At 41.8% G+C, this 20,073-nt stretch overlaps 2 protein-coding genes across 4 annotated transcripts in view; one reads left to right on the top strand and one right to left on the bottom strand.

Moving 5' to 3' along the window:
* Positions 1-20,073, top strand: part of Poc1b (POC1 centriolar protein B) — a 94,033-nt gene that overhangs the window by 17,258 nt on the left and 56,702 nt on the right. For all 3 annotated transcript variants that reach the window (XR_015443510.1, XM_013072306.3, XM_087192580.1), the window contains exons 3-4: positions 80-251; positions 4,238-4,417. Coding sequence is in view for 2 of the 3 variants with exons in the window: in XM_013072306.3 (XP_012927760.1) it covers positions 80-251; positions 4,238-4,417 (352 nt within the window). In the remaining variant the exon portion in view is untranslated. The remainder of the gene's footprint in view (positions 1-79; positions 252-4,237; positions 4,418-20,073) is intronic.
* Positions 9,760-12,130, bottom strand: LOC106009397 (small integral membrane protein 3-like). Its single transcript, XM_087192582.1, has one exon. The coding sequence runs from the start codon at positions 11,917-11,919 to the stop codon at positions 11,590-11,592; it is 330 nt and encodes a 109-aa protein (XP_087048708.1). The 5' UTR covers positions 11,920-12,130; the 3' UTR covers positions 9,760-11,589.

Here is a 20,073-nt window from a genome sequence, read left to right as displayed (position 1 = left end):
ATGTGACGTGCTGCCCACTGTAGTGAAGACATGCCTATTTGCATTTTAACAGAGGTTTTGTTCTTCTGTTTCTTAATAGCTACTGCCTCTTGGGACACCTTTCTCATGCTATGGAATTTGAAGCCACAAGCTAGAGCTTACAGATATGTGGGTCACAAGGATGTTGTAACCAGCGTGCAGTTTTCTCCACATGGAAACTTCTTGGCATCTGCCTCACGAGACAGAACCGTTAGACTCTGGATTCCTGATAAGTAAGAGAAAAAACATTTGATCTGCTTTGGGTTTGGAAATGTGAAAGAAGGCTGGAGTCTGGCATCTCCTAATGCACTCCTTGGGAATGCCTGAGTTCCCCAATTATCCACTTAATCTGAGTCACATGCAAGGTGTACTGCCCTTGTTTTAAAGTCAAAATGTTTCATACAAATTTTTCCTCATTTTAAACTCATAATTGTGTCTTCTTTTAGAAAACTGATTCTAACATGGAAATAATACATAGAATGTCTCAAAGTTTAGGTGTTTTGGGGGATGTGGTGGCAGTGGCTTAGCAGTCTCTGAAAATCTGATGTAAGCTTTAGATTGTCTCTCCTAGAAGATACACGGTGGCATGTATCAAAGTGTACAGTTTATTAACCTCCCAGTACCCTTTCATCTATCCTTTGGGAGTCTGTGGATATCTGTTGAAAACTCCTATATCAAAACTGTTCTGTGATTGGTATAATTTTGGGAAGGCTCCAGCATTTTCTTGTTAAAGAAAATTTCTGAAAAAGTATAAATCATTGCATCTGTTAAGGTAATATCCTGTTATAACAAATCTCTCCATAAAAGACTTTTCAAATCCCAGCTCATAGCCTGTTTGAAACAGTTATGGAACCTGATTTAAAGAAAGTTTTTTTTCAAACTTCTAAGTATGTAAATTTTCAACAGTACGTGAAAAAACTGAATATTGTGACTTGCCCACTACACTCACATAACAGTTTAAACTCAGTTTAATCTCAATATTCTGCCAGTATTGTTTTGTCCATCCTCCCACTCCTTTTTACTGGAGTATTTTTAGAACAAATCTGTACATCGTATCATTTCCCTCTGTAAGTACTTCAGAGGATAGGAATTTGGGCATTTTTCTTGATTCCACTGTGGCAGGATCTGATTTGCAGCATGTGACTAACAGGGCCCAGTCACTTCCACATGAAGATCGCTCACAGGGCCCTTCCTCTGCCAAGAGCACCTTTTTCTGCCACCACCCAAGGGAAAAATCCAGGCTGAGAAGTCTGACTTTTATCCTGATGGTAGTAAAAACTATTTGAGAGAATAATGATAATGTGCATGGCATTAAGAAGAGAACTATGAGGGGGAAGAGACCGGTTTGGGGTTCAAGAGAAGAAACATGTTCCAAAATCTTTAACATTGAGAATTTAGGACTAACTTGTTATTTGTTTGTTTTGCAGTGCCCAGGATCATGCCCAGGGCCTTGCACATGTGGCGCAAGTGTTTACTGAAAAGCTATATCCCGTCCCCAGCCCTGTTTTAATCTTCAGTACACAGCTCACCCTTAGTCTCCCATTACTGATTCAAGGAAATCTTCATAAACAAATTGTATAAGGATAGATGACCAAAAAGCACACTGGATCATTAGTCTGCAGTGGCCAGTCTACCTACAGTGATTGTGTTTATGCAGATGTCTCTGGTTTCTCGTTCTAAATCTTGTCATGGTGGGGGCAGGGCAATAGTGGATCCTGGCAGTGAGAAGGAAGCTGGGGTATCAGTGATCAGTTATCTGTCACTGAGTAGCAATCCCCAAACTTAGTAGCTTAAGACAAAAGCTGTCACCTCTCACAATTTTATTGGTTGTCTGGATGGTTCTTCTCCCTGTTTGGTGTTGGTGGAGATTACCCACGCAGCTTCACTAAACTGGCCCCTGGGCCAGACAGGTCCAGCACTCGCTTACACCTCGGGGGGTGGCGTTGCTCTTGGCTGAGATGCCTTGGTCCATCATGTGCCCTCCCTCCAGCGGGGTGGCCTGACTGGACTCTCGAAGTGGGGCAGCTGGATTCCAGGAGAGTCAAAGCGGAGACTGCGAGACGTGTTCAGGACTGGGCCTCACAACCTCATCCCAGTTTTGAAGGGAGGAGAAAGCCGGTGCACAGCAAATGCCATGCACTGCTGTCTCGCTTTCTTACGCGCTTTCTTGTTGAGACAGGCCCCCCTGGTTAGGGAAGCAGAGTAGCTGGGGGTGGTGTGTGTGTGAAATGTAGAAGTAAAGATCAAGGCAGATTTGCATGGTACTGACTGGCTGTCGCGGCTTCCTGCTCATTGCAGATGCCAAGGCTTTTCACTGTTTTCTCTAGGACTTACACTTGAATTCAGGCCAAACTACACTCCTGCTTTCTATTCAATAAAAAATTTCCCTTGAGACCTTATTCAACTAGTCCTAACTGTTCCGTCCTAATTCTCATTTAATAGTAATTTTCGTTATTTCTGATGTATTATCATATACCATGTGATGGAGATTAGTGATAAAGTCACCTTTGCCTTCTACAGGCAAAGGGAAACCCAGATTGGATCTTAGAACCTTTAAGTATTGATTCTTCCTAGGTGAATAAATCATCATTCCTGTCCTCAAAATACTTAGTGTTTAATAGGAGAAAGCAGGTCTGTTTTTTAAAAGTCTCTATTTAATATGGTAAAGTAAAACTACTATGTGAGAGAGGAAGTGATTAAGCCTGTGTGGCTTGGTCAGGGGCTTCTGGGGACAGGAAATAGTTCAGCCTGAGGAAGCCAAGTGCAAAGACACAGGGCCTTTAAAGCACTGTGGCTGATCTGAGTATAAAGTTCAGTGCAGTGGCCGGTCTTCACCATAGCGCTTGGGCGTTGCCCTCAATGCTGGAGGAAGCAGTGACACGTTTGCACCAGGCTTGATATGCTTGGAGTTTTTAGCAAGGTGCTAAGCACAGTATGTAGGTGACTGGAGGGGACAAACAATTAGAGCAACGAGACCAGTTAAGAGGCTTTTACAATAATCCAGGTGAAGGATGTTGAGGATCCATCTTCCTTAAGGCAAGCAGAGCTGGGAGAGAAAGAAGAGGCATATTGAAAAGATATTTAGGAAGTGGCAACAGTAGGGTTTGTTGAATTACTGGATATGAGAGCGAGGAATGGGGAGGAGCTGAGTGTGACATCCAGGCTTCTGGCTTGGAGACAGGCAGCTATTGCTGTCACCAACCAAGATAGCAAATGCAGGGTGAGGTGCAGGTGTTTGGGACACCAGTGTGACCATCTGAGAGTCAGAGACGGGTGTATGTACATCCTAACTTCTCTCACCTGGTCCTTTTAGACAGTTATGCCAGTTTTCCCCATGAGCTATCACAGGTATAAATATCATTTTCTAAATGGGAAATTGCTAAGTCACGGATGTAGTGTGAAATGAAAGTGTCACGAGAACTGAGGAACACTGACACAAAGTACTGGTTTCCAAATGTCACCTTGTAACTCCAGCACTACTTAGGCTGCTCCTATTTTAACAGTTTTTCTGCTTCTTCTAAATGCCTCAAGTTACTTTCTCCCTCTCCCTTTCAGTTATCTTTTCCCCTCACTAGCCAAGAAAAAAAAGTATCTGAAATTTCAGAATGTCAAAGTACAGCATGTTTCTTCCCATTCACCCTGTGTTTTGTTTGTGCAAGTAAGATTGGGCCTGTAAGGTGAGCAAGACTTTAACGTATGTGCCAGGGTCTCAGTTTTCATTCCTGGGGGGTGGAAGCATGGGGGAAGAGGAAAGCAGGGTCAACCAGGGGCATCCTTTGTAAAGGTAAATAGCACAGGATGGCTCCTCCTCCCAGCCCAGCCTGCCAGGCCACCCCTTCCGAGGGACCTGATTTTAAAACACTGCCATGGGGATACTGATTTCATCAATCTTGGGTCTTCTGTGGATTGCCATTTCTGGGGAGACAATAGGAACTTAAAATACATGCTAGAGACTTATTCACATTGTTTTCCTAGCTTCCAGCTAAATAGTAGCAAATGCATTCCTGGGTGGGAACAACCTGGTGTTTCTTGTTAGGTGTCAGTTGTGTTTTTCATGAACCAAACCAGTACGAAACATCAGTGACGAGTACAGCCTTCTCGTACTTCTGTTAGGTTTTGCAAGAGAACCTATTGTGTATGTTTCAAAGTCTGTATACTGACTCAATATCGATTATAATTAAATCAAGTAAATTATCCATATTAAACTGTTTATTTTCAGGAGAGGGAAATCCTCAGAATTTAAAGCTCACACAGCTCCAGTTCGAAGTGTGGACTTTTCAGCCGATGGTCAGTTTTTGGTTACAGCTTCTGAAGACAAATCCATCAAAGTATGGAACATGAACCGCCAGCGCTTCTTATATTCCTTGTACCGACACACACACTGGGTCCGCTGTGCCAAGTAAGTACAGAAAGTTTCATTAATCTGACCTCCACATTTTTTTTTCCTGCTACAACCATGTTTGCCCCTCACCTCCAGAAAGGGACTGAGGGCATATTCATTCATTCTCTCAGCAAGTATTTATTATGTGGCTGCTGTCTGGGATCAGTAGTGAACAATACTCAAGCCCCCTGCTTTCATGGAGTTTACACCCTAGGAGACAGGTGATAAACAAATGGGACAGTAGTTACAGTAGGTCAGATAGTGATGAGTATTACAGAGAAAGAGTGGGGCTGGAAGGGGGTCTGCAGTTTTAATAAGGCTGCTCAGGAGCTGCCTCCCAGAGAGTGGCCCTTGGAGCAGACTTAGAGGACAGCGAGTGAAGGTTGAAGAAATTTGTGAAAGGAGGTGGAACCCAAGTGGCTATGTGAGGAACAGCATGAAGCAGAGCACTGGAGCAGAGTAGGAGAGGCCCAGCCGACCTGGGCCAGCTCAAGGCCCAGCTATGAGTGAGGTGAGATGCCATCTAAGCGGTTCCTCTCCCAGCTGACATTTTGATGGGATTGAATTGCCCTGACTGCAGTGTGGGAAACAGCCTGCCAGAAGCAGAGGTGTCCCTACTCAGAACAAGGTAGGGGCAATGGAGATTACGGGAAATGGTTGGATTCTAGAGAGAGTTTGAAGTTACAGCCAATCATACACATCCTTCATCGGGGAGCCCAACAATTTAAAAAGAATGGAATATTGATTGATTTAGGCAATTAGACTGTTTTACTTATACTTTTATTAATACTAGCTGTTATGTAACCAATGCGTTCTGTGTGCTTCTATATCCTTCTAAAAAAAAAATGAAGGTGGTTCACAATAATCCTCAGACCTATGTGTACATCATTCAGTAGAGGAAATGAAGCGATGATTCTATCTAGAACCATGTAACCTTGTCTAGTGCCAATTTGGTGTGCTGATTAGCCAGTGGTCATAGTTTCTCATTGCTAAGACAAAATACTCAACACCCACACATTAAAGAAGGAAAGATTTATTTTGGCTCACATTTTGTAGATGTTTCAGTCCATAGTAGCCTGAATCAAGGAAGGGTAGCATGGCAGAGGGGCATCGCAGAGAAGAAACAGTCCATGGCATGACAGGTAGGAGGCAGCTTCCCTTCCTTCCTTCCTTCCTTCCTTCCTGTCCCTTTTTATTCCATCCAGGCTATAAGCCTATTGGTTAGTGCCACCCACACCCAGAGTGAGTCTTTAGTAAGTCCATCATCAGCCTTAACTGTGCGAAACCAATCAGCAGACTAATCCAGTATTACACACTCAGGATCCAGTCACTCACAAAAGTCCATCTATGAGCTTATGAGGCTTTGTGGGGACATCTAGATATAGGTCATAACACCTTTGTTTCCTGCCACTGAAGTATTAATGAAATGATGGTGTCCTACATGGTTTTTATTTTCTGATAATAAGGAATACTGTCAAGTTGTTCATGTAAGAAAATTTTTCTTGGAAATAAATTCTAGGAGGTATTTCATTCATTGCCCTTGTACTGAACCATCTACATCTAATATAAATGTTTTCTAAACTATAAAACTAATGTAAGACAAACTTATGAAAAGTCAAAATAATGTAAAATTTCAGTCTTCAAAATAGTCCTTTAAATAAGCACAGCCCCCTATGTACACATATCTGTGTTAAGTGCATAGAGATGGAAGACAGAATGTTGGCCTCCAGGAGCCTACATTTCAATGGATAAAATAGGTACTAAATAATTATAAGATGTTGTATCCTGTGGGAAAGTGGTATCCAGGATGATGAGAGATATCTAAATGAGGCATTAAACTACATTTTTGGGAGGCTAAGTCAAGAAAGACATTCCAGGCCCAGAGTGAAGGAGGGGAAGGGAAAGAAGAGGCCACTGCATATTTTGCTGGGTGTGAAGAGCATGGAGGAAACCAACAGTAAACCACTGAGAGAACTCTGGGAATGTTAATTGTTCAGCTGGGGTTGGACACAGGAAGTGTAGTGGGACAAGATGACCTAATATCTTGGTCATATGCTACTTGCCCCATATTGGTGCTCTTAGGCAAGTTAATTCCCTGCCTTAGCCTCTTTGGAAACTGGGGGTAATTAGGGCTGTTATGCAGATGAGAAATAGGGGTTCACACTGTTTGGGATTTAGCAGTACTATGAGGCTGCCTTTCTCTGGCTGGTACCATCAGTTAGACGAAACTGGAACCAGAGATCAATTAGAGGAAGGCTGCCTGGCATGTCTTCCTGTTTCCTTAGCCAAGTCGCATTTCCCCCCAGAACCAGCCTTCCCCACATTCCCTCTCTGTGTTATGGGCTGAAGCAGCCCTGTCTTTCATCAGTGGGCTCGAAGCTCAGTCTTGCCAGTGGGAACGTAGCATCTCTCTCCTACAGGAGTGAGTCTGGTTGGAAAGGCCAATCTTTCCTCTTTAGGATTATTTAAGCCTGTGGCTTGTGAGGGAACTATTAGCCAAGAACTGACCTGGAAATAATGTTGATTCAGAGGAAAGCAGAAATGTGAGATGCAGACAGAGTGAATTGATGTCTAACCTGGTTTGGTTTCTGGAAACAGCCATACCTGAGAGTATGAGAGAGAGAGACAGAAGCATGGAAATATTCCCTTTTGCTGTTTTTCCCCCAGAAAAGAAGCTTGGGGGTGGTACTGGTGCAGCTTTAGGAAAGTACGATCTTCATACCCAGTCAGGACCCCTGTGCTATCTCCGTCTCCCACCCCACTGCCTTACTCTTGGCATCGTCAGCCCTTTATCGGTAACCTTTTAAATGTTCTCCCTGCCACAGATTTACCTGCATCTCCACCCATTCCCTGTTCCTACATCTGTAAGAAAGCAGCTCTGCTCCTGCTGTTTCTCGGGTTCAAACCCCTCAGTGACCCCTTGCCCCCGGCAGGTGTGCCCTGCCTTTCTCTTGCTAGCTGTCCTTCTTTTGTCCCTTTCACCGTTCTCCTGGCTGCAGCTGTGCAAGCCCTCCAGCAGGCAGCCAGCTGCTCTGAGCCTTCCCCACCCTGGGCGGGGCTCTGAGCCTCCATTCCTGGGAGCCCTCAGTTTCCACCCTTCTTGCACACGGGCTCAGCACTCTCCCAGGCCAAGCTTATTAAGATTCCATGATGCCCATATGTTGTGCTGTTTAGGAGGTCTGTGTGTCAGCTTGGGCCTCTCTTCCCTGTTAGACTTTGAATTACAAGTATTTTATTCATATTCTATTCTCTTGCTGAGCACTGGCTAAATTTTACAGGTAAGGGACACAGTAAAGTCATAAACAGACAAAATTCCTGCTCTTATGGAGCCTCCTTACTAAAGAGGGACAGACAACAGATGTAGTAATGATAAGTGCTCAGGAGAGAAATAATACAGGGTAACAAGATAGAGAGTGATGAGCTTGGGCGGGGAGGCTTTTTTTACAAACAAAGGTACCAGGCTGACGTGTGAGCCATAGCCTGCATGAGTCGAGGGAGCTGGTGAGGTGGGTGTCAGGAGAGGGAGTCAGATGTGCTGTGAGGATCCCCCTGGAGTGCTAGGTGCAGGGTGAGCACGGGGAGCTGCAGTTGAAGGGCTGAAGGGAAGGGTTGGCCTCTACTGTGCAGATAACCTCGGTGGTAGTTTTCACAGGCTTCTTCAGAGCAGTCATTTTTGTGGATCTGTTAAGCAAAACGAGGAGTGCTGGACATGTGTGTTACGAAGAGATGTTTATGTGGCGCTGTTGCTGTCCTCGTCCATTTTGGTTGACTCTTGTTCAGACTGACAAGCTTACTCGGCACACCTTGTTTTTATAGAATGCCTTTATCTTGCTGGCACGTATGTTTCTGAGGGAGGGTTGTTTTTTTTTATCAGTTGTTTTCTTGCAGCTTTGAGTGAGTCATTCATGTGAAACTCTGCAGAGGCCTCTCTGGAGGAGTGTTCTTGGTTCAACTTAATACAGTTTTCCTCTTTTTGGTCTCTTTCCACATACGTGCTCGACAGCATGGTTACAGATCCTTTCTCATACTTTATTGCAGTTCTTTCTTCTTAGCTCATGTTATTGCAGTCAGAAGAAGACAGTTGAGACAAATGTCCAGCTGGCTTAATTGGCCACTCAATCTCAGCCTCCCAGGCTCTTTATGCATCTTCCTGAGGAGTTAGCTTTCATTAGGTGATGCTAATCCAGGACTCACTTCCAAAACCCTATGTGATTCAAAACCCTGTTATCACTCTATATCCAGAGGTGAGAACACTCACCAGGAACTGAGTCATACTTAATAAATTTAGCAGTCTGAAACATAAACCAGGTGCCAGTTTACTTATTGATAATGACAATGCTAACTGCCCAGGGATGTAGAATTTTTGCATGCCTTAGTTAGGGCCTTCAACTTTGCCAGCAGAGTCAGATATAAACAGAGGTCTGCTCCATGAGCCCCAGAACTAGAGCAAAGGTAGTTTGCTAAAAAATTCTCCATGGATTGTCTCCTTGTGTTTGGATAGCTAGATGAGCCCATTTCCTCCACATACGCATTCCTGAGAGAAAACTATGTGATCAAGTCTGACATCAGGCACTCTCTCCTCACCAAGACGGAGACAGTCTTACCTTTGCCTCTCGCTTTGCTGGGCGCCACTGCTCTGTCGATATGGTACCTACCTTCCAGTGATGCAGTACAGTTGAGTGGCATCAGCAGAGAAGTGGCACAGCATAGTTAAGAGCATGAGCTCCCTGGCATGTGATTCTGGCCACATAACTTACTTCTCTGGGCCTCAGACTACACCTGTCAAATGGGAACAATAGAAGTGTTTTCCTCATGCTGTCATTATGAAGAGTAAAGTTAATGAAGGTGAAGTGTCAATTAATATCAACTATTAACTACCTTCCTATTCCAGTTCTTTCACCTAGAGCTTATGTTGAAGTCCCCATGAAGTGCTGTTGAAAAGTCATTTCATACATTTGTACATAGATTTGGGGATTGCTACTGTATATAACTACTCTCAGGTATTGAATATATATTATGTATTTGACTATCGGAGAGTAACTTTATTTTTAAGTAGTTGAGTCTGCAATCTCTGCTTTTTAAGTGGAGTTCATGGTCCTTAAATTTCTTTTTTAATCCTTAAATTCTTTTATTGGTACATTTTAGGTATACAGTATGATCACATTTATCATTGGGTGTCTGTACCTGTACATGATGTATCTTGGTTCTTATTTTTTCCCCATTTACCTGTATGCCCTTCACCCCCTCCACCCTTCCCTATTTACATAGACTTTGTTTCCATTTTTTTCTTTTCTCATAATTTTTCCTTTCCCTTCTTTCCTTTCCCCTTACCCTCCCACCACCCCTACCCCTTTGGACCTTTTCTTCCTATTTCAAATTATCAATATTTGTTTTAATCCTTAATTACATTTTCAGTTTTTCACACTGGAGAAACTATTCGGTATTTACACATGCGTGTCCTATTTATTTCGCTTAAGAGTATCGCCTCAATATGCATCCATTTAGCTATAAAGGTCTAGTTTCTCATTCTTTATGCCTGAGTAGTACTCCATTTTATAAAAAAACCCACATCTTCTTTATCCAGTTTCTAGCTGATGGGCATTTGGGCTGTTTCCAAGCTTTAGCTATTACAAACTGTGCCGCTATAAACATGGGTGCACATATATCACTGTGGTATGATTCTTTTAATTCTTTGGGGAAGATCCCCAGCAGGGGAATAGCTGGGTCAAGTGGGACTTCCAGTCCTAGTTCTGTGAGCTATCTCCGTACTGATTTCCACAGTGGTTGCACCCATAGCCCTTAAATTTATGTAGCTAGTGCTGTGATTCGATTGAAGTCCAGCAGACTGATGTTTTCTGTTTGTCCTGTCCGTTGGTGTCTGTACTCTCCTTTCCTTTTGGATTCAGTATCCCACCTAATCTCCTCTGCTGACATTTTAGCTTTACTCTGTCTTATTTCTGTTCATGGGTACCTCTAGCAGTTAAAGAATGCATCCTAACTTATCACAGTCTACTCTTGAATTATTTTATGATATTTTATATATAGTGTTAGAACTTAGAAAAATACATCTCCATTACCCACTTTTTGACAGCTTTACTTCTACATATGATATAACCCCACTGTATGTTAAGCAGCCAATTTTCTCTTTAGGAAAATAACAAAAAATGTTTTTTATGTTTATCTCCATATTTACTACTTCTAACATTTTTTTATGCTCATTCTAACGTTATTGGAAATTGGTTGTATACCAATGAAATAAAGTCAAGGAAAAGCATCATTTTTGCACAGTAATACTCTTCTATCTGTGCTATCCTGTACCATAATTTAATAAATTTTAGAATGCCTCTGATTTGGGTACAGAGAGCTTGGGTGGTCTGGAAATATCTCTATAGAAACATAAACCATAGCATCTAAAATAACCATCATTACTTACATTGGTCCCAAATGCCTTGGGAGTATCTCCTGAAATATAAGCACCCTGGATTGGCTGCAGTGCCAGTGGGGGAGAGGGTGGGCAGTACATGTGAAGCAAATACATCAGGGGCTGGGAAACAGTGACACAGCATCTCTAGAGTGGCATACATAAGGGATGGGGCCTGCAGGTCCGGAAAGCTGGCCACCATACTTGGCCGCCCTGCCTCTTCCAATATTGCTTGAGTGTCAGTGTTAACAGGAACCTGAGACGCCAATGCAGAAAGAAGCCCATCACCCCAGCTTCCTTATCATCGCCAGGTAATGGCGGGACCCTCCTCTGGGTTGCATCAGGCAGAAACTCTGGCACAGAGAAGGTTCTGGAAGGTTCTGTCCACCTCACTTCCTCAGTCAAACTCAGCCCTCCCTCTCCCAACTGACAAAACTTGAGGGAGCAGCAATCCAAAGAAAATAACTGAGCCCGTGCGCTGCTGGTCCCTTGGAATGAGGACAGAGTGGCTTTACTTGTTTTCCTTTGAGGAGCACTGGCAAAGCTCTCAGCATCCCCCTCACCACCTTTAAGGCCATCACCAGCCTTTAGGTTCTTTGGTTCTTCAAAGCTTCTCAGCACACAGTGTTAATGCAAGGCCTGTGGTGGCCTTGCGGCTCACAAACAGCTTTCACCTTCGCTGAGTCATTTGACTCACACAGCCCTGTGAGGTAGGAAGGGTGAGGATCCTGATCCCTAGTTGAAAGATAAGGAACCTGGAACTCAAGAGTTAGGTCGCTTGACCAAATTCACACAGTTGGCCAGCTGCAGAATCAAAATCAGAACACAGGTCTAATTGAAGCTCCATCCCACTTTTTCTGAGAACAGGCTGGGAGAAGGGACCTGCGGCCTCATCCCCAGCCTGACCTCTTGGATGGTTCTCAGAGGCCCCACTGAGGACCGGATGAGTCCGCATGCGATAGATGATGACTGCAGTGGCTGGGCACAACAAGGACGTCATGATGACAGTGGTGGCCAAGATGATGAGGACAATGACCCAGATATCCAAGATGCGCTTGGGAAGCACAGCTTCTGCAGGGCATTGGCTGATAGCGTCCATGCTGCCCCGCTCCCAGCTGGGCGGTGCCACCCTGGCGAAGCTCCGGCACAGACACCACCAGCGGCTCCTCTACAGGTCCGAAGGCACGCACGGGATCCGGCCGCCGGAAGCAGCCCCCCGGAGCCGGGAACGTGCCTGGCTCCTCCAGACTTGCGGAAGTGGCCGGGACCTGGGTTCAGCACCCTACGCGGGCTCCGCTGGCCTCCCTTGCCGACTGCTGCGGAGAAAGGAACTTTCAGGAGAAAGAGCCCGGAGTCTCGGGTTCCCTTCCACCCCGGCGTTTCTAACACTCTTTTATTCATTTATCTGGATACAAGTATCCATCTGGTGTCATTTCTTTAGCTTGAAAAACTTCATTTACCATTTTCTATAGTGCCAGTCTTTTGCTGATGACTTCTCTCAGCTTTTAGTTTAGCCTTTACAAAGGATATTTTTGCTGAGAAGCGTAGTTTTAGGTTGTTAGCTCTATGAAGATGTCATTTGCTATGGTCCTTATATTTAGGTTCCAGAGAGATAGAACCAGTAAGATACTCGTGTCCATATAGGGAGGAGATATATCAAGGAATTGACTTACATGATTATGGCAGCTGAGAAGTGTTACTCAATGAAGTCCAAAGGCCTTAGAACTTTCCAAGAAAGCTGAAGGTGTAACTCCATCACCCCTGAAAGGGGATCACTAGTATAAGTCCTGGAGACCAAACCCAGAAAGCCTGGACTTCTGATGTTCAAAGCAAGACATGATATTCCTGCTCTCCAGAAGAACCACTTTACTTTCTCTTTTTGTTTTCTTAGGGTTCCTGGCAAACTAGATGGTGCCTCCATATATTAAGTGTGGTTTCCCCATCCAGCCTACTCAGGCCTACATACTGATCTTTTCTGGAAATGCTTTCCTAGACACCCCCAAAATAATACTTTTCCAGGTTTCAAAATATTCCTTTTTTTTTTTTTTTTTCTGGTACCGGGAATCGAACTTGGGACCTTCTGCTTGAGAGGCAGGCAGTGGAACCACTGAGCTAAATCCCAAGTCCCTCAAAATATTCTTTAATCCAGTCAGATTAACACCTAAAATTAACCGTCTCTGTCCAAATACTTGTGTCCCTCAAAATTCATGTACTTAAATCTTGATCCCAGAGGTGATGGTGTCAGAAGGTGGGACCTTTGGAAATGATTAGATATCAAAGAATGCCAGATAGTTGTCAGGGGATCCCGACCACTTGATTGAGGGTACAGCAGAAGATGAAAGAATAATAGACAAAGAATAAGGAATAAAGTTTTTATTACTAAGGGGCCAGGAATTGATCTTAGCTCTTTCTCACTAAGACCACAATCTCCGGACTAGTTAGTATTTATTGTCTATACAACATAGTAGCGGGCACAAAAGGCAGATGAAAGGAACAGCAGGCTAAGGCACTAATGAACCAGGCTTAGAAAAAGGAGAAACTATGTATTTGTGTGTGAATGACAGGTGTTACCTTTACTTAAGTTTGATCTGTGAGAGCAGCTGCATAGAATCATAAATCCTCAGCTGCAGTGTCACCTTGCCATTAGAGATGTCATAATCTCATGGATCGTTGAGATCTCAATTGTAACCATTGGCATAGGGAATTCTTTCTCCATATGCCAGCCAAAGGCTCATTTGACAAATCACATGTAGGCCTTGGATTGACTCACAATAGCCAATATATAAGCCAATTCACTAATATTTATAGCCTTCTCAGTGCAGTTTCAAGCTGATCTCCTGCTATTAGATGCTGAGGACAGAGACCTCATGAATGAGATTCATGTCCTTGCCAAGGAGGCCACAGAGAGACTCCTGACTTTTCCACCATGTAAGGACACAATGAGAAGATACCAGGCCAACACCAGGCAATAACTGCCAGCTTGGGCTTCCCAGCCTCTGGAACTGTGAGAAATAAATTTCTGTTGTTTACAAGCTACCCAGTCTGTGGTCTTTAGTTACAGAGTGTGGACTGAGGCATTATCCTGTTCTCTTCTGGCTTTTTTTTGTGAAGGCAGCAGTTATTTTTACTGTTATTTCCCTGTATGCACTAATCTTTCTCTACTGCTCTAAGATCTTTTATTTTTAGCAGTTTGACCACAAGGTGCCTAGGAATGGTTTTACATTTTTTTCTTTTAGTCACTGAACTATTTGGATCTATGAACTGATATTTTTCATCACATTTGGAAAGATCTTTGTATTTTCTTCATTTATTTTTCTTAATTTCTCATCTTTTTTGAGACTCTAAATTCACATTTGACCACTTGATATTGTTACAGTATATTGACTTTGTTCACTTGTTTTAAACTTGTTTTTTTTTTCTCTCTGTACTTAGTTTGCATAGTTTCTATTGGCCTTTCCCTAAGTTCACTAGTTTTTTGTGTGTCTAGCGTCCAATCTGCTGTCAAGCCTAACATTCATTCCTCTGGTAAGAGTCCCTATTTGTCCATTCATAATGTCCATCTTTACCTTTAAATCCTCAAACATGAGTGAGGCACAGTGGTGCACACCTGTAGACCCAGCTCTTTGGGAGGCTGAGGTAGGAGGATAAGTTGAGCCCAGGAATTTGAGACCTGCCAAGACTCTTTCTCAAAAAAACAAAATTCCTTGAACATATTTATAATAATTGTTTTACAATCTTTGCCTACTAATTCCAACATCTCTGCAATTTCTAGGTGAATTTTTTCTTCTTTATATGTCCTGTTATTTTTTTTTTTATTGCATACTCAACTATTGCTAAATATTTGAAAATACAGATTGTGCTATTATTGTCTAAAGAGTATTGAATTTTATTCTGGTAAGAAAATAACTTCCTCCTGACACAGCTAGAATTTGTTGACACTTGGACTATTTACCCTTGGTCAAGTGGATTTAGAATGTCCTTTACTCATAGCCTGTAGTATCACTTTGCCTTTTCTAGGGTCTCAACTAAATACCTGGCATGTTCAGCAAAGTTGGGACAGAACTTGAACATCTCTCAGTACTATGTAACCTCTGTAATCTTTGTTCAGCTCATAGCCTCCCAGTAGTTGTTCTCTGCCAAGTTTTGTTACCCTGTGCATGGGGATCTTTGTTGTTGACCAAAGACTTAGGAGGACTGCTAGAGAGAAGTTTTAGGGGTTCTACTCTCTAATTTCTCTTTCATACCTTATCCTCAAAATTGCATCCCTTTGAATTCCAGCACCTCTGAATGGATTTATTTCCTCTGCCCAGTGTGACTCCCATCTCCTTTGGCTTCTCCTTCTTGTACCATTCCTTAGAAAGTGCTCCCAGGGAGAAATGTGGGATGGATTTTATGTTCATCTTATACATTGCTCATCCCTCAAGATTCACAGCCCTGTGCTGTGTCTTGCCTAGTGCCTAAAAACAATTGCTTCATACATATTGCCTAGTTCTATGATTGTTTATTTGGAGAATAAGTTTGATAGCCATTACTTTCCCCTACCCCATGGCCGGAACTGGAAGTTCTGTCAAAGGAATTAATTTAACCTGACAAACTAATTTCAAGTTCAACATGAATATAATAAGTGTGTAAGAATAGCCCAAATTAATTGACAGGGAAAAAATATTGGAAGAAACTTGTCCAACCAGCCCTTGAAACATTCCATAAAATTATAGTAATTAAAATATGGTGATAAGAGTACAGGATTAGGAAAATGGAGGTAGCAGAATCAGACGCATACCTATGGAAAATTACGACAAAGCATTTCTAACCAGTAGGGAAATACATGCTCTATGTAATATATGGTTAGAAAAACTGGATTTTTATTTTTAAAATATAAAATTGGATCTTTATTTCACACTGTTGATTGTACATGATTCAACAACTAAACATTAGAAATTGTCCAAATGATACTACTCTTCCTGCAGTGCATCAACAGTGTATTTAAGTAAATGTAGAGAATTAGTAAAGCAGTTGTTTCTCCATTTAGTATTTGGTTTTTAACTGTATGCATGGAGTTAAGTAATGACAGTTCTTTGTGTCTGTGCCCTGTACTTTCTGGGATGTTCCTTCTAGAGCCCACACTAACTCCACGTGGCACGGAAATGGTGCCCATTAGTGTGAGGAAATGAGTATCATTTAGTTCTCTGGGCTAACGATTGTTTATAACCATGCATCTTAACTTACAGAAATATTTTAACATAGCCCATCTATTGGGAAATATATTTATGCTTTTGAAATATAAATTAATATCTTTTTAGAAATCAATTTGGAAAAGTATCAACTTTGGTTGCAATGATTCCTCAACAAGTAATTTATCTTGTTCTTTTGTATTAAAAGTTTTGGCTTTCAGCATAATTCACAGCGATGAGAATTTAGAAATAACCAATTTTCCCAAATTATTGTATGGCCATGATTACAGCATGTGAGGGAAAAATGCAGAACTCATGATTATAATACAACTGACCTAGGCATGAAGAAAAGATAAGGTACCTAGCACACATAAAACATTAAATGTGATTTTTGTTGTGATTCTGGAATTTTAAAATTTTTTATATTTCCCAACTTTAAAAACATACTTTTTCTTGAAGTATTAATGAAGAGCACATTTATTACTTGAAATTTATATATAGTTAAAGAATATCATCTCTTTTTAATAACAAGTTTTTTCTCAAAATTTAAATTGTTGTAACCATGTAGTTTTGTTTTGTTTTGGTTTTGTTTTTTTCAAGAGTAGGAAAAATTTATTGAGAGAAAGATATCTTCTGTCTAAGAGAGACAGGAAGGGCACTGGAAAATGGGTTGCCCCTGTAACCCTCTAGTTTTAAAAAATAATGTACCTTATGTGATAATATCCTTCTTTATGGTGGAAAAGAGATTAAGAATGAGAGAACTTTTCCACTCTTAATTGGTTTTCCAGCATTAATTTTAGGGTAAAAATCTGCCTTTAATTTTCAGTTATTTGTAGTATTGCAAATGATCTTTTGACCTTCTGAAGTGCAGTTTTTTGTTTTTAATGATGCTAAAATACTGAGGCATTTTTCCACTTAAGGTGGCTGTACCTCAGTAAGCCCGCCATAAGTTGGAAATAGTGTTAAGCTGAAAGTACATTTAATGTATCTAACCTACTAAACGTCCTAGTGTAGCAGCACATTATGCCATATTGTTGTTTCCCCTGGTGGTCAGGTTGCTGAGTAGGAACTGCAGCTCACTGCCACACTAGCTCAGGAAGAGGTCAGAATCTGAGGTACCATTCCTACTGCCTGCATATCACTTTTGTGCTGTCATACAGTTCAAAACTAAGTCCGACCATCACAAGTCAGTTACCCCAACTAACATAGCATTTACCATTTTAACCATCCTTGTGCACACAGTTCTGTGGCTTTAAGTACTTCACATTGCTGTCCATTACATTGAATAGATTTTTTTCTTAGTATATGGAAAATATTTTAAATATTAACTTTCATTGGCTGTATATAGTAATAGTCAGTTTCTTTAAAAGTTTTTCTTTCCTGCTAAATATTGACAAGACCTATTCAATTCCAGGCTCTGTGTTGAGATAGAACAGTGATGCAATACCTGGGACAAGAACAAGGACCTAAGACGATACTCTGAAGTGAAATAAATAGGACACAGATGTGTAAATACCGAATAGTTTCTCTGGTGTGAGAAACTGAAAGTGTAAATAAGGACTAAATGTATAATAGGTCATGTGAAATAGGAAGAAAAGGGGCAAAGGGGAAGGAAGTGGGAGGGCTAAGGGAAAGGATAGAAGGGAATGGGATTAATATGAGAAAATGGAAAAATAGGAACAAAATCTTTGTAAATAGGGAGGACTGGAGGGGTTGAAGGGAGGGCAGGGGAAGGGTAAAAAATAAGAACCAAGAGAGACTATGTAAAGGTGCAAATTTCCAATGATGAATGTCATTATATTGTATACCTAAAATGTACCAATGATTAGAATGAATAATCGATAATGTAAAATAGGAAGAAAAGGTCCAAAGGGGTAGGGGTAGTGGGAGGGGCAGGGGAAAGGAAAGAAGGGAAAGGAAAAATGCTGAGAAATGGAAAAAATGGAAATAAAGTCTTTGTAAATAGGGAAGGGTGGAGGGGGTGAAGGGAGGGCTAGGAATGGGGAAAAAATAAGAACCAAGATGCATTATGTAAAGGTACAATTCCCAATGAGAAATGTAATTGTGTTGTATACCTACAATGTACCAATAAAAGAATTTAGTACAAAAAAAAAAAGAAAAAAAAAAAGAACAAGGACCTAAGAGAAGATGTGTTTATGACAAGAAGAGTGGGATGATGAAGAAGAGATAAGAGGCCGGTCAGGTCCCAGAAGACCTATTGTGAGTAGTAGGAGGGATGTCTGAATTTTGCCCAAGAAAAATATGAAACCATTGAAGGGTTTAAGCAGGTAAAGGACCCAATATGATTTAAGACTGAAAGGTCACTTTTCCTGCTTGTGAAGAATGGAGGTGTTCAGGGCCAATCGTGACTGGAGACAGGACCTGATAATGGACCACAGTATGGGGACGTGGGAAGGAAAGAGGAATCAAGCATGACACCTAGGTTTCTGGGTTGAGAAACCGTTCACTGAGAAAAAATTGTGGCGAAGGAGCAGTTGGGGAGGAAGATAGTCCAGACTCAGACAAGTTCAGGAAAGGAGGAGCCTGCAGAGTACCCAGGAAGAGACTTCCTGTGTGTGGCGGCACGCATAGGTGGAGGTCCAGCAGAGAAGTCAGGGCATAGAAATAGTAAGTGACCTGACAAGCAGTTAGCATGTTTCATGACTCCCTTAATCTGTTATATCATTTTCATTTGCTTTTTGTCTCTTGGCAGTTGCAGGAATGAATCCTTTATTGCAGTCAACAGATGGCTTCTCTTTTAATGATGACCAATTCTTTAAAAAAAGATAAACATATTTATTGCTTTGAACTTCACCTTCAGGATGTATACACCAAATCCTATCAAAGCAGTCTCTGAGACTGCCAGATTTTTTAATGTGTATATGCAAATTTTAGATCTGAACGCAATCCAAACACCCTCATTATACAAATTGAAAACGCTGGCCAGTGTGGTGGTGAGTGTCACATGGTCACAGGTGGGCAGCTGCAGAACTAGTCCTAGAATTCAGGACTGAACTCGCTCAGCGGTCTTATTTCACCGCTTTTGACTGCTTCCTCCCCCTATTGAAGAGCAGCTGGCTTCAGAGTTCTTCACGCAAATGATTTATTTTGTATGGGACACGGAATGGTGCCTACCCTGTTTGGTCTCAGAGCCTTGAAGGCTGGAAATGTATTTGTAGCAAGTATATTTTAATAAGAAATAGCCAGAGATGAGGGTATAGTTTAGTGGTAGAGCACTTACCTAGCATCCCAGAGGCCCTGGGTTTGATACCAGTACCAAAACAAACAAAGCAAGCTAGAGAGAGTCTTGGATTTCTTATGAAAGTACCTTAAAACTTTACATGCTTCCTGGACCCTTTTAGTTTGCTAGTGAAAGAAAAAACTCTGGCTATGGATATAGACCTAAAATTTTACATACAAATTTAGGAACTCCATAGACTCCACATTAAAGAACTCCCATCTAATAATTGGGGCTACTCTCAAGCACATATGAACCAGCTTTTCTAGAAAGAAGTCCAAAGAAATTCTCTGGAACTAGTACCAACAAATATGAAGGGATTCAGTAGTAGTTCACAGTCTTCCAAGTCACCATTCAGACAGTCCATGTCTGCTGACCCATTAGTCACTGCTGACTAATATCCACCTTGGTGACACACTCTCTGGAAGCTTTATAAGGTTGTTGAGTGGTATTAAATTAGAATCAGAAAGCTATTAATTCTTAGTAGCAATTTTATATTCTCTTAGCATTCTTAAAATTAAAAGCCCTGTTAGATATTGTTTGAGCCCTGACAATAAAGAAAGGACTAACTTTTCCTCATCAAAGTGAAGGTAAAGGGAGCCTCTTCTTTTGACGCTAACTTATTTTTGCTTTCTCTTAATTACACATAAAAGGGAAGAGGAAATAGCAATGACAATCTCACTTTCAGTCCCTCCAAAGGGCACAGACATGCAGGAGTTATATTGTAGTGTCAAGAGAGGAGGGAAGGGCCTTAGTCTGAATCTCTCTTTGATAGTGTTAGGCTGGAGGTTCAAATTCCCCTTCCTCCACCACCAGCTTCCTCCTGCCTATGACCTGCATGCTC

This window comes from Heterocephalus glaber, unplaced genomic scaffold, assembly GCF_053883595.1.
Source record: "Heterocephalus glaber isolate CG9 unplaced genomic scaffold, H.glaber_assembly_v1.0 deba00001572, whole genome shotgun sequence".
Taxonomy (NCBI): Eukaryota; Metazoa; Chordata; class Mammalia; order Rodentia; family Bathyergidae; genus Heterocephalus; species Heterocephalus glaber.
Note: the sequence above shows the minus strand (reverse complement) of the source record. Positions and strands in the feature narration are given on the sequence as shown.